The 14353-nt window shown below is 39.5% G+C and overlaps 1 protein-coding gene across 1 annotated transcript; it reads right to left on the reverse strand.

Moving 5' to 3' along the window:
* Positions 1-7: 7 nt before the first annotated feature.
* On the reverse strand, positions 8-12207 carry alpk2 (alpha-kinase 2). Its single transcript, XM_032570713.1, has 11 exons — positions 12085-12207; positions 8292-10058; positions 4769-6143; positions 4528-4675; positions 3214-3341; positions 3082-3126; positions 2671-2969; positions 1495-1583; positions 1188-1405; positions 1059-1107; positions 8-982 (listed from the first exon to the last, which is right to left on the reverse strand). Exons 2-11 carry the CDS (start codon positions 9909-9911, stop codon positions 775-777), a joined length of 4179 nt encoding a protein of 1392 aa, XP_032426604.1. The 5' UTR covers positions 9912-10058; positions 12085-12207; the 3' UTR covers positions 8-774.
* Positions 12208-14353: the final 2146 nt, after the last annotated feature.

The following is a 14353-nucleotide window of genomic DNA, read 5'->3' on the forward strand; positions in this document are numbered from 1 at the left end:
CAAGAAAAATGTTTTAAAATTGTTTACTATGCACTATTTACATTACAAAAATATGTGTACACTTTTTATGTCCATTGTGAACTGTAAAAATACTCAACAGATTATGGTGAGCTTATATCATATATCAGCTTTTGTATGCCACGCACTAATTATCTACTAAAACCAAGCTGGATATTTGAAATTGCCCTTCCATTGATCAATTACTAAAAATAATTTAAACACACATAAGTCTTATTAAATCTATATATCCCACGAGCTTTAATATGTACACAAAGGAAAAGTCCCAAGCTTTTCGTCCAAGTAAGAAATCAGTTTCAGCTTTACCTCCAGCAATCCAAAGAAATTCAAAGCAACCACCCATACTATCTAGTAGCCTACAGTTTTTTTTTCAAATTATTCAATCAAAGTTTGAGATCATAATTAAAAAAATAGAATAAACTATTTGTGAAGAAAATGATCCAACCAAGCACTCTAAGACATGACAGTTTATAGCTGATTAAGTATTATCTAAACATATCACAGGTTTTCACAGACTTGAACAATAAAAACGCTAGGATACAGGTAGAAATTGTCACAGAAATAAATACAACACTTCCCAACCGTTCAGATTAGACACCAGGCTCTGGCTGCATGAGAGTCTCTTATTTCAGAGTAAAATGTCTCCTTAGTGCTTCAGCATCCTGCAACGACCAACAAATTGATTTCTGTGCCGGAAGCTCTGAAGTACGAAGTCCAAGCGGGGACAGAGACCGTTTGCTTAATGTTCTCCTGATGCTATGACTTGTTCTTCACTGTTGGCCCAAATGTCTTCTTTTTAGGGATGGCAGAAGGTGGGGGTTTGGGTTTTGGAGCAGCCGAGACCTTTTTGGGCTTAGGCTGGAGAGATTTGAGTCCCAGGATCTCACAATACTTGTTGCACTGATGCAGAGCTTTAAACTGGTCAATAAAGGAGGTGGCACAATTTCCTTTGAATCCCTTATACCTGTAAAGACATATCTTGTTGAGTCACCGCCATGGACTAATTTTAATGCTTATTTTAAGGGAAGAGAAAAACTCACCCTTTCTTACAAGTTGCTATCCCCACATCAGTAAGCTTCATGCCCACTCCTGAGAATAAATCAGATGGATTTTAACACTCACACATTATGATTTATTGCACAGTTCGTTGCAGCACTTGCTCCCCTGACCTTGCATGTCAGTAACCAGCAGATTGCCCTCTGTGTTATGGTAGACCCAGTGTTGGAAAGCGCAGCACTTCTGCCCTGCCTCTGAGTCTCGTCTCATCACGTTGATCTCTTTACCGTCCTTCACAGAATACTTGACAAAGTCTCCGATGAGCTCCTCTTCCAGTGTTGCGTAGGGGATGTCATTGGATGGACGGTGGACAAGGTAGATGGGAATGATCCTGGTGGAGGAAATTCAGCAGGGCAATGTTAGTCTGTACAGATAACGGATGCCATGGAGAAGCTACAGACTGGTAAACATGTCACTCACTCTGGGACATCTCCGAAGGCTTCGACAGACTCAGCTGCTGACGTGTAAGCCTTAATGTACTCCCTCGCTGTGTTCTGGACCTGACACTCCTGCAGAATAAGCAACGCTTTCTGTAACATCTCCACCCACAAAGGCAGTCAAGTTTTTGCAGAAAATATTACCTTTTGCCAAAAATGTCATAATAAAAAGAAAAAAAACCCCACATAAATAAATCAAGCAAAAATACAGTATGAGTATAAACAAATATTGATAGCAGAAAATACAAGTCATAATAACAAAGATCTAATTTAATCAAGTAAGTTGTTAATATTAATAAAAAAACATCTACAAAATAAAATGAAAATGTTTTCTTGTACAGGTTTTTTCTGAAAATTATTGTATATTTTATTTAGCTACCGACCTTGCACACTTTTTTTTTTTTAAATTAAAATACTTGTTTATTTCCACGTGATTTAAAATGTTGGTAATAATTTATTTTTACATAACTAGATATTTATTTGCTAATTTTAGAAAGTAACTTTTCTAGTTCCAGTTTTAAGCTTTTTCTTCAATTTGCTGAAAATGTTTTGTATATTGTTTAAGATATTACAATAAAATAAGCCAAATTTTAATTTGACTAATGCATCTGCATGTACATTTGAGATTTTCAAGTTATAGTGATTTTAATCTCATGTTACATTCAAATACAGATTGGTATGTGGGAACCCCTACAAAGATCTCAAAATTTAGAGACATGTGTTGTAGCCGTAAACACTATTGTCACACCATTCTTTTGTCACACCATGTGTAACACCATTTGTTACACAGGGAGGGATGGCAACCTAAGAAAACTATTTCAACTGTGACATGCAAAGTAGGAAGCATCGTGTTGTTTGAGGTTTTTGCTGCAGTAGAGACTGATGCACTTTACAAAACAGATCATGAATAAAGAACTTGATGTAAAAATATTGAAGCAACATCTCAGAAAGTTAAAAGAAAGGGTCTTCTAAATGGAAAATGACTTGAAGCATTTATAGACTGGCTTAAAAACAACAAAAATGAGAAAGGAAAATATTTTTGATTTAGGAATATGAATCCTGTAAAGTTTAGAACTACATGAAATTACCTGCTTCTCTTCCTGTAGTAATATCACAATGATGTATTTTCCATTTACAATAAAACCATTTTTTTCTTTACCTCTACAGCCAAATGGAAATTCTTCTGAAGCAGGTCGTCGTTGTTATTGGTCCTGTAGCTGATAGCGTTGTGCACCTTGAGCACGCAGGAGTGTCCCGGTACTAGCAGGGGAATCTGACCCGCCTTCAGCTTCGTCCGGAAAGCCCGCCGATGCATGCCCTCGCCAAAGTGAACTTTTTCTGTGAGTATGCTGATGGGGTGGTTCTCTCCAAAGTACTGATCCGACAGGAAATCATCTTTGAACAAGAGTCTCGAACAGTGGGCATCCTCCTCTTCACTGCACAACTCTTCAGGCATAGCTGAGAGAGGAACATACATACTTGGTATATTTTTCTTTCTTTTCATTCTTTGTTTATTGCAAAAAATGTAATTGAACTGAATTATTCAAAGTAGCCTTTAATAAGTACTCACATAAAATGATCTTTGGGGATGCAGGTATCACAATCTCACTTAAAACTAAAACACAGCAAGAATAGATAAAGATTAACTTAATGTGCTTATTTTTCTTGGATCACACATTTTACGATCTTTTTTTTTTTTTACCTTCATATGTGAGCACGTAGTCTAGGTAGACAGAGCCAAGGGAGCAGCTGAGCTGGCACTCGTACTTGCCCAAATCTTTGTGGGAAGCATTGGTGATGATCACTGACACTCTGCTCTCATCTTCTGCACTTCAGAGATACACGTTTATTATTACTTAAGCAATTTAGTAATGGAAAATAAAACTTGGTAAGCTACCATTTATGTGAAAGATGACCTTGTAGTATCTCAAAGTAAGAAGCAAATTCTTTTCATGCTTGTGTGGTCTGGATAACATCAGGATTTGAGGTTTTTGAGTTTTATGAAAATAAAAAAACCTTCTAAACGTCATTGTGTTTGGATTTCAATGCCAGCTGAAAACATCACATTCAGATGTTTTTTTTTTTTCTTATTTCCTTCCGGCAGCCTTTTCTGCTCTCCTATGAGCATTCTAATCCTTGCATGGAGATCAGTTGCTGTTTCTGAACCTGAGCCATTTGCACCACTGTACCAAAGGGGTCAAGGAACATTTAAAGGAAATGTAACTCTATGCACTGGAATGGGGAGTGGCAAAGAAGCTGGAATAGATACAGTGCAGTTCAAAAATATTTATTACCATTTGAACTTATTTTTTAAATACATTTTGTCCCATTACAACCACAAACGTTGACATGTTTTATTGGGACTCTGAGTGACAGACCAGAACAAAATAGTACATAATTGTATAGTGGAATGACACATGGTCCGGCACATGAATCTGAACCAAAAGGTGTGCTAATTGTATTCACTTAACTCTGAGAGCCCCAAATAAAATCCAGAGTGCCTTCAGAAGTCACCTAACTGATAGAGTCTGTCTGTCTGAGAGTAATTTAATATCAAATAAAAAATACAGTTGTTCTATGAAGGCTTCAGCAGTTTGTAAGAGAACATTATTGAAGAAACATCACCACGAAAACCAAGAAACACAGAAGACAGAGAAGTCTGTCTGCTGACAGACTTTTAAATTTACTTCTAAAGACTTGCAAATTTAATGCAGACTTCAGACAGAACAACACTGAAAGGAAGCCTTGTTAGAGGCTGAAAAAAGTTGAGTCTGCGGTGCAGGTTCACCTTCCAGCAGGTCAACAACCTCTAAACACACAGTCATAGCTATGACTTATGTTAGTGTACTGTCAACAGTTTGAATGGTCCAGAGACCTGAATCCAAAGAGATGCTCTGACAAAACCTTCAAGGTACTGAGACTGACTGATTTGTGTTAAATTGTGTTATGCAACAGTGTCTGGAAAAACCATTTTACATGGTTCAGTAATTTAGCCATGTAAAATGACAGTAAATACCTTCTGTTAATCTGAGCCAGCGGTGCGCCGTCTCTGCTCCAGGTCACAGTGTAGTCTGAGTGCACTCCAGCAAACTGACACCAAAGACACATACTCTGAGGGTCTCCGCTCACCGACACTACCTGGATGGGCTCTACCACTTTCGGACCTGCACACATCAGAACAACATAAGGACAAAATAGAAGACCCTGTCCCAGAAATAAACAGCTCCTGTTTCGCAGTGCTTGATGAGGATCCTCACCTTCCTTTGGAGGGATCTTCTGTTTGACCACCTCACCGTGTGCTTTCTTCTGAACAGCTGTGGTTTCTGGCTGCGTCTCTTCCCCTTTTGCTTTTAACGAAGTATCAGTCTTTGATAGCTTGGACTCCAAAACACTGAGAATCTTGCCAAACTTATCCCCTGACACGCGTCTCTTTTTAATAACATCATCATTCGTGAGCTCATGAAGATCAGAGAGATGGGGAGCTTCCTGAGGCACCTTATCGTCTGGCTGCTGGGTTTTTGCTTCAACAACAACCGACTGATTTTCATCCCACTGAACTTTCCCAGCTATAATCCCCTCGAACATATCCACCTTTCCTTTTGCAGATTTTGGTTTTGCTCCATGCTCCACATCAACTGATGCCTCTGTTTCATGCTTAGCCGTTGTTTTATGACCATGTTTCTTTTTCTTCTTGCCATGTGTCTTCCCCGTGCCCTTCTCAGTTCCCACACCGGTCTCCATTACAACTTTAGCCTCCTTGGCTTCGAGCCCAGCTTCAATGTTCTCAATAACATGATTTTCCCCAGTTGCTAGGTGGCTTTCTTGCTGCTTCCAGGTCTGCTGGTTGGAAATGTTCTGCAATGTGCTCTCTTGTTTTTTGGCAGCCTGTGTTCCATGACCAGATGATTTGTCCTTTTTGGAGCGTGTTTTGCTGTCTGAAGGGTTCTTTGAAGTTTTGTGAGGCATTTTCAGCTGAGTTTGCTCAGATTCAGCACCTGTGAAGATGGGTTCTGAGATCCAGGGGATAAATGGATTGTTCAAGTTTAAAGTGATGCATGCAACACGATCCTTCTCTGATATGAACAGATGATCTCCGGGAAAAACTGTGAACCTCACTAGATTTGTGGTAAAATCCTTGATCTCATCAGTTGCAGAAAGGAAAGGCCACACGGTGTCTCCAACTTGCAGCTCCTGTAGTTCATCGGGAGGTAATTTCTCATCAGTATTTATTGTGTTCTGCTTTTTATGAATCAGCTCCTCGTGACCTTCCAGAAATTGTTTGTTGGTAATTCCACCCAGGGTCGGAAAGGGTGTGCAGTCTCGCACATGGCCACAACAGATGCTGTCACTCAGGTAGGTTTTTGTGCAACTTTGATTTCCTTCCAAGCTGCTGCTTGTCCGACAGTCGAGGGTTGAGATACCACTGAGGGGAGCTAAGCACATAATAAGCTCAGGACTACCTGACTCCACCTGGCTTGCTCCAACTGGGTCTGGAAAAGTGTTAAACAAGACATTTGTGGGTGTGTCCACCTCTGGTTTGTGTGCAGAGAAGATACTGAGATCTGTTTGACTCTTCTCTCCTTTAATCTGCTCCTCAGTCACAGACCCCTTCCACAGAACATCTCCAAAAACCTGATGATAAAGTAGACAAGAACAAGGACAAGAAAAATCATCTGAGTTTTAAAAAATTCAACAAATCAATTTATTGCCATTTATTTGTCCGTACAGTGCCTTGCTAAATGATTCAAATCTATTGAAATATTTTGTCATGTTACAAACTTCTTTATTGCTATCTTTATTTTATTTAGGTATTTTAGTAAAAGTAATAGTATTGAAAAAAAATATGAAGAAATGAAAAATCATACATGCTTTTTACAAATAAAAAATCTGAAAAGTGTGACAAGCATAAAGATTCAACCCTCTTCACTCCAGTGCGCCCAGTTCCCTTCAGAAGTAACCCAACTTTAATAATGTTAATCTGTGAATGGGCTTAAATGTGTCAAGGGCTTAAAGGTTTGTAAGGGAACTTTAGCAGCATCATGAAAGCCAAGGAACAGAGCAAACAGGTCAGGGATAATATTTTGGAGAGGTTTAAAGCGAGGTATGACAACAAAGAAAGAGTGGAAGTGTCAAGACATGACTGTCCTCCTAAATTAACAGGCCACACAAGTAGAGAATTAGTCAGAGTGGCAGCCAAGAAGCAGAAGATAACGCTGGAGGAGCTGCAGAGGTCTAAGGCTCAGTTGAGGGAATCGTTTTACAAAACAAGTTTTGGTTGTAGAGTTCACAATCTTGCATTTTTTTATGGATCTGCAACCATCCATGTAAAGTCAGACATTTTATAGCCTATTTGCAAAACAATAGCAGAAGACTACTGCTGATTATAACCCTCAATATACCAGTGAACTGAGGTCCTGATAACATTTTGCAGTGGGATGTTTTTCTTTAGATCATTGCATAGTATGGAGTAAATCTGGAAGAAAATTTGTTAGAGGCTGGAAAAGACTTTGTATGAAGGGAGATGTTCATTTTTCAGCAGGACAACAACTTTAAATATATAGCCAAAGCTACAGTGGAATGGTTCAGATCATGTGTTAGAATGGTCCAGTCAAAGTCTAGACCTAAATCCAGTTGAAGATTCCAGACAAGACTTGGCTCAAGACAGCTGGACACAAATTAACCCACACTTTTCAGACATTTGTTTGTAAAACATTTTGAAAAAACATGTATAACATCAATTTTGTAATTATGCAATGCTTTGTGTTGGTTTGCACGTAAAATATCAGAAGAATACAATAAAGTTGTGAAAAAAACATTACAAAGTTCAAGGGGTATCAATACTTTGCATGCAGGTATGTCTATGACCCTGATAATTTTGCAAAATTGCTCATGTAAATAAAAACAAAACACAGCGACAGCTTCTTAAGTTGCCTGTTTCCAGAATGAGTTTCCTGGTAAACACTCACCTTTCTAAAGAGCCACAAAGTAAAACTTTACAAAACCTTGTTTCTTCCAAGTGCCGCCCAACACACAACTCATTCCCTCTGCTGTACAGCCATCACTCAGACTTGCTGTCTGCTCCGAGTGGATGAAAACCAGTCTTCTCCTCCCGAAGACCTCTGAGCCTCCTGATCTTGTGTTTTTTAACTGAGACGTGGTTTGAACGAGTGCGTTTAAGGATGTAAGAGACAGCTGGAACTGGGCAGAGTCGTGTTTCACTTCTCAGCTGTGCTCTCCTCTCACCCCTCTACCCTGACACACCACAGATGCAGGCTATTATCAATGAACTGTCAGCTATTATTAGATGCCATTTCTATCCATCTGAGGTCTTCTTCTCAGGCTCCTCTGATCCTGCAGCGCTCCTCGACTGCCGGGTTTTTGAGATGGAAGCCAAAACGGTTCATCCAAATAATGCAGGATAAAAGTTCAAATCCCAGGTGGCTTCAGCCTCGTGTGTGGCTGGTGTATACGTGACTGACTGGCTAAGGGTATGGCAGCAATCACAAGGACATGAGCAGGAATGTCTCTTAACATTCTTGCTTTGTTTCCAAAATGTGCGACTAGTTTGTTCATTGGCCAACAATGTAAAGCCATTTGCTGTTCGCTCTGGTGTAAAGGTTGAATCTTTCCAACATCTCCAACACATTTTCACACAGGTCAGCAGCGCTCTGAAATTATGTAAGTGTGACCAACAGACACAGATCAACCCTTACAGTTTTTCTTACCAAACTGAGCATAAATCTGTCTCAAGTAATACCACAAATTAAAAATATATCTTACCTCCTGGAGCACCAGGTCTCTATGAGTGTTCAAATCCACATCTTCTGTTATATTCAGCTCGATTTGATGGTTTTCTTCACTAGAAAATAAATCTTGTTCAAAGGTCTTGGAATATCTGTCAAGCCGAGGGAGGTCCAAACAACCCGAAGACACAGATCCAGCATTGAGTGTGACTTCAATCATTCCAGCATCTGATTCTGCTCCAACAGAGAACGATCCAGCTGGAATGTTTTGCAGAGCGGAGCACGGGGAGGATTCAGCCTGGCTGCTCAAGAGCTCCTCTGCCTCTAGTTCTCCTCCACATGTACACAGAGGTTCAACACGCTGGGAGGCTCCGCTGTCATGAAGTTCAGGTCTTGACCCGTCAAGGCACAAAGAAAGATAGCTTTGTTCAGAAGGGATGAGACTCTCTCGGATATCTGGGGTTTTTAGTGGCTGATCTTGCACACCCATAGTTTGCTGCCTTTCCTCCACCTCTGTCGCCCGTAGATCGTCTTGCAGCGTCTCTGGCTCTAAGTGAGTGGTCACCTCCTGCAGTGCTTGTGTCAAAGCGTCAATCTCAGCCCCTATTTCTGCAAAGGCGGCCGTGATTTCTTCTGGCGGATCCTCAATAACCCCAGTCCAGTCTGAAAGTGCACTGGCCCAGCTGTCTACTGACGACCACCTCTCCACTGGTGACCAGCCAACCCTCCTGTTGTCACCAGGACTGTAATCTGACTCTTGCAAGGAATCACTTAAAGCTCGATGATCCACGTCCTCCTTGTCTTCCGCATCCTCACCTGTCAGATATTGGCACGCGTCCATCCAGATCTCGGCGGGGCTGACACTATGCTGCCTTTGCAGGGTCAAAGCCATGACCTCTGCTTTCACAGATCTCACATCACTTTCCGACATCCAGTCCACCTCCCAGGCATCCACAGCAGGTGCTCGTAACTCATCACATTGGCTCGCCTCTGACACGTTGTTCTCTGAGACTTGTTCCTCTGTAAAGCCACTTTGACACTGTGTCTTAATGCCTTCTAAATAACACATTGGGACATGTGCATCACTGTCTTGGTCTGCCTTTCCGACGCCCGACTGCAATGTTGACTGGTATTCAGGATGTGTGGCCTTAAGAGGATCTGTTGTGTTGGTAAGGATGAAATCCTGCGTGTCGCTTTCAAAAATAAAAAGATCTGACAGAGGTGCTGGAACCTCAACATTGTCTAAATTCTCGGATTCAGTCAGACTAATTTTGTTCTTCAGGCAGTACACCGGAGATGTTCCTGGTTCTACATACAGCTCTGTTGTACTGGACAGGGCTGGAATAGAGTCACTGCAGAGATCAGGCAAAGGAGGTACTGCTTCACTTTCTGGTTCCAATGGATCCATACAACAAGGTCCAACGAAGGCAGACTTTTGTGAAGACTCTAAGCAAAGAGACATGCTGCAAGATGAATAGTTTAAACTATCACTGTCAGATAGTTTGTCATTGGTGGAAATGTTTATTGTGTCGTTTTCATCTGGGATAGACTGCCCAGATAGAGTCTCTGGTTCATGGACCTGTATTATATTTTGATTGTCTGTGAATGGTCCTGCAGACCACTCAGGGTCATTTGTGCAAAGTTGCGAGGGGTCCATCAGGACTTGAGGATATCAACGTTCACTGACCCAAGCAGTCTAACTGGAACTCCACAATTTCTGGGACCAGGCTCTGTGTCCAGGGATGAATTACAGATGTATCTTTCTGTTGTTGCTATTCCCTATTTTGATTCTGGGATTCAGTGCCTGAAAAGAGACAAATGCAATCATTGTTAGAACTCGTTGCAAAACTGTGAATAAGCCACCTGAAAATGTCTTACAAATACATTCTATCTCCCTTTATCCACTACTCAGAGGGATGTGTTAAGATGATTGGGGTTTTGGTGGCTCTCTACTCAGCTTATCAAAACAAAGCTTTTCATTACTGTTATTACTCTGTTGATAAAACGGCCTGCTGCTCAACAGCAGCCAAAGATTACACATTTCACTTTTCACAGTAAATCACAGTAAAGCAGTTGTTTATTTTTGTTGCTGTTGTTTTTTTTTTAAAAAGGTAGTGCATTTATTCACATGTTAACTAATATTTATAGACATTTGAAACATTTGAATGAAATGAAAAAAAGTGCCTTTCACTATAAAATATTTAAATACAAGTGGTTTGATAGGTTTGAAATAAATGCCATGATTTGTTTCTGTAGTTAACCTGGGCAGAGTTGTTGGGAGATGAATGGAGATAGATACAAAGCAAAGGTGAAAGAAAACTTGTGAGAGGCTGCTATTGGTACTGTACCAAGATATCAAAACCATGCAGACAGAGCAACAATGGTAAGGTTTAGCTGAAAGGCTGTTCATTTGTCAAAAGTCCAGTAAAAGTTCAGACCAAATCCAATTGAGAACCTGTTTATTTTTTACAGGCTGAGCTTGATCTATCTGCAAAGAAAATGGAGCAGTTTCAATTCCCCTCAATCTATTTTTTTGTTTTTAAATTATGCTATTCTTTGTGTTGGTCTCTCACCAAAAATCCCAATAAAACTTTATCAAGTTTGTGAAAATCCTAAAATTCATCTTAAATAGGTCAAATATACCTCAGTTGTCATTCATCGTGATGAACCTATTGGGATTTTTCATCTGACTTACTCTCTCCCTGTCTGGCATGCTGATGTCAGTGGTCCCACTGACTTGTTGCCAAACTAATTATGAAATGTCCCCCCAGGCTCTTAACAGCACTGAAAACTATTTCCCCTGTTTTCTTTGTGGTAAATGTAACAAAGAACATGCACACAAAGAGTCCGTGAAGCTATGGGGGTTTAAATGACTTGTCAATCTCATCATCTTGCTTTTAAATTACATTTTATGACGTGTGAAACAGTTTTTTTGGAAAGTGGGTCACATGTGAAGCATTGGTGGGGTCAGTGGTATCAAAACTTTCACTCTGACATATAAGATGGAAGCTGGTGGCAGAGTTACTGGAAAAATACCAGCTCATCTTCACTCCTGACCTGCATTTGTCACATTTCAGCCTCATAAAGAACACCTGACTGAGTGCTGCAGCTTGAGATGTTTATATTGTGAAACACACACCTCAACAGCTGAGTACAAACTGCAGATATAAGAGCATTTCAAATCGAAATTAGAAAACATTTGGCCATCCTAATATTTGCAAACTTGTCCAAAATGCAAGACGCATCTCAAAAAATTTATATTATTTACCACTTGTCATTCTGACAGCAAAAATGGATGAAAAACCTTCATGCTTAAGCATTTATATTTGCATAACAACAAGAATTTCTGTTGGATTTTTAAAAATTATTTCATTTAGATCAGACTGTTTGGAAAGGTTGATTTTTTTTTACTTCAGAAAAAGCTTGACATATGCTGGCAAACAATAAAACTGTTAACTACTGAAAGCAGTTTAAAATTGTTCTTTTCTGTCTGATTCAGAACAGATCTCCCATTAAAGTGTGCGCTATAGTTTCAGGATGAAAAGTGAAAAACAAACAAACTGCTGTTACAAACTTCAAACCGTGTCTGAATTTGACAAATTACAAAACAGGACAGACTGATGGCATTATAATTCTGGTTTAATTGAGGAGATGAAAACTGATGCCCAATAAAATGTGAATCATGCAGCAGCAGAGTGTTTGTTTCAGCCACAAAGCCACAATCAAACGATGAGCCACGCCACAGCTGAATCATAGCCGATAAAACTATTATAATTAAAACTCTTGTCTCATCTGCTGGGGGGATTTCCAGCCGAACAAATAGTACGTACCCTTTTCATGGCCGTGCCGTAGAGGATATAGACCTATGATGTAGGACTTCAGCGAGCGCTCAGGCAGAGCCGGCGATCTCGGGGTGTGGGGTTAATTTTAGATGTTGTCCCCCGCAAGTACACAGTTAGTTATCTGATATTGTGACCGTGTGCTGATCCTGAACATTTAAAACCTGATAAGTACACTTCCAGACAGCTTCAGGGATGGCCTACTTTGGCTGATGAATTTTCTGATCAATTATAAACAGAGCCAGACACAGTTAAGGCTGCAGAGAGAGAGAACATAATTAATGTTTAAAAAAATATTTAAAAAATAAGGTAGTTGCTCATTAGAGCCTTGCATATATATGAATACTTATTGAACTTATAATTTGTCAACAATAAATTCTGATGTATTTTAAAGTAGTAATAAAATATGAAGTAGAAATAAAGTAGTTATTCACTTTCAAGCTTTTTTGCAAATAAAAGAAGGAATAGTGTGATGTGTACTTGCCTCTATAAGTCAATACTTCCTTCATTGCAATTACAGCTGCAAGTCTTGTTGCCTGTCATGCCCAGGTTTGCAGATATAGACTGCAATTTTCTGCTGCCCCTTCTGATTAGATAAGACAGTGATCAGATACAACTAGAGATTTGTTCATGAGCCGTCAATAAAATCTTCTGAATGATAATTTGATCTTCATTAATAATCCTATTAAGATTGCTGATTGTTCCTTCATTATTTCAGTCCCTTTCATTCTTATAATCAGAAGTAGTTTGTTTTCTGTCCTTATATTTCTGTCAGTTCAGTTTATTGTTCATATTTCTACTCAGGAAATGCATGTTAATGAATGTGTCAGTTTGAATGACTTTGGATTTATACTTTGATTCAATTAGGAGCTCACTGTAATGTTACCCAAGCCTAAGGATGATAAATATTAAATCATTTATCCTTTAGTAGAAAAGGTCAGACTTGTTGTTGTTGTTACCTTACCACATAAGGTCCTTTAATAAATGGTGAGCTATGCAAGGCTGATTAATTTATTATTTAAACTGTTGTATAATTTAATATAGTGCAGGATGAACCAGTTTTCTGTTGTGAAACAAGACGTTTATTGAAACGTCTTGTTTCTGAGCAGGAGGAGAAGAAGGGTGACACAAACTGCTAAAACTGTGTTGTGCTGTTGTGTAACACTGATTTCCATACACCTGTTCTTGTTTTGCCCTGTAAATCTACCAGGCAACTATTGCCATATTATTAGACTAAATTCACTTGTGAGGTAGTTGTGACTTTTTATTGACTCATAAGGGCGACGAATGTGACCTTTTTCCAAACAAAAATAGAACATTTGAATGGGAGCCTCGTATAATTTCATGCATCTTGAGCATGGACGTTGCGAGCTTCTGGAGTTGATGTGTCCTCGTGGTCTCATGTCGTCATTAAATGGAAAGGATCGTCTTACCAAAGCAAGCTATATTTTCACACACACTGGCTTCAGGTTGGCCTTTGAGCTGCTTTCCAACCCTCAGCCTGGAATGACGGAAACCATATTTTCTCTTGATGAAAATCCACTGAATAGAGAAGCAATTGAGAGAAGGAACAATGCAGTTTAACAGACACAAGTCATTTGTTGAATTTTCTTTTATCGTCGTTCTGGTTCCAATCATAACGTATGGCATCTTTAAACTTTCATCAGCATTTTATTTCAGAATGCTTGGTTCGTCGTGATGGAAAAAACAGATGAAAAAAATCCAAGCAGCAGCTTTTTTTTTTTGAGGTTGCTCACTGAGATTGTGTCAGCTCAATGCAATGCACAACAAAGCTCCTGCTCCACGTACACTGTAACTGAGAAGGCTGTAAACGAGGCTGCGTGTTTGATGTCACTGGCAACTAAAACTCTTTGTGATTCTCTCTTCAGTTGAGTCAGTGTCTGGGAAATGGTCGTGAACTACTTATAGAAGAAATGCAGTGAAGTCATTTGTATACTTGGACACTTGAGGGACGCAAAAGAAACGGCTGACGTAAGAAGTGAGTCAGACAGAAAAAGCAACCAAATTAGTTAGGTGGTATTGAAAGTACGGTCATTGTAGTTAATTTATTTTAAAATAAATTCTACAAAACTGTAACAGGGGGGAAAAAATGTAATCATTGCTGACTGATAAACATTTTTGTGAGTTTAAGAGCTTTTACGAAACGGTCATTTCCATCACTCTTGATTGCCCAGAGGAAAAGCTCATGGAAAGACAAGGAGAAAGAAAAGAAACTAATTTCATCAAAGTATCTTCAAGG

Source organism: Xiphophorus hellerii, chromosome 8, assembly GCF_003331165.1.
Source record: "Xiphophorus hellerii strain 12219 chromosome 8, Xiphophorus_hellerii-4.1, whole genome shotgun sequence".
In the NCBI taxonomy this organism is placed as follows: Eukaryota; Metazoa; Chordata; class Actinopteri; order Cyprinodontiformes; family Poeciliidae; genus Xiphophorus; species Xiphophorus hellerii.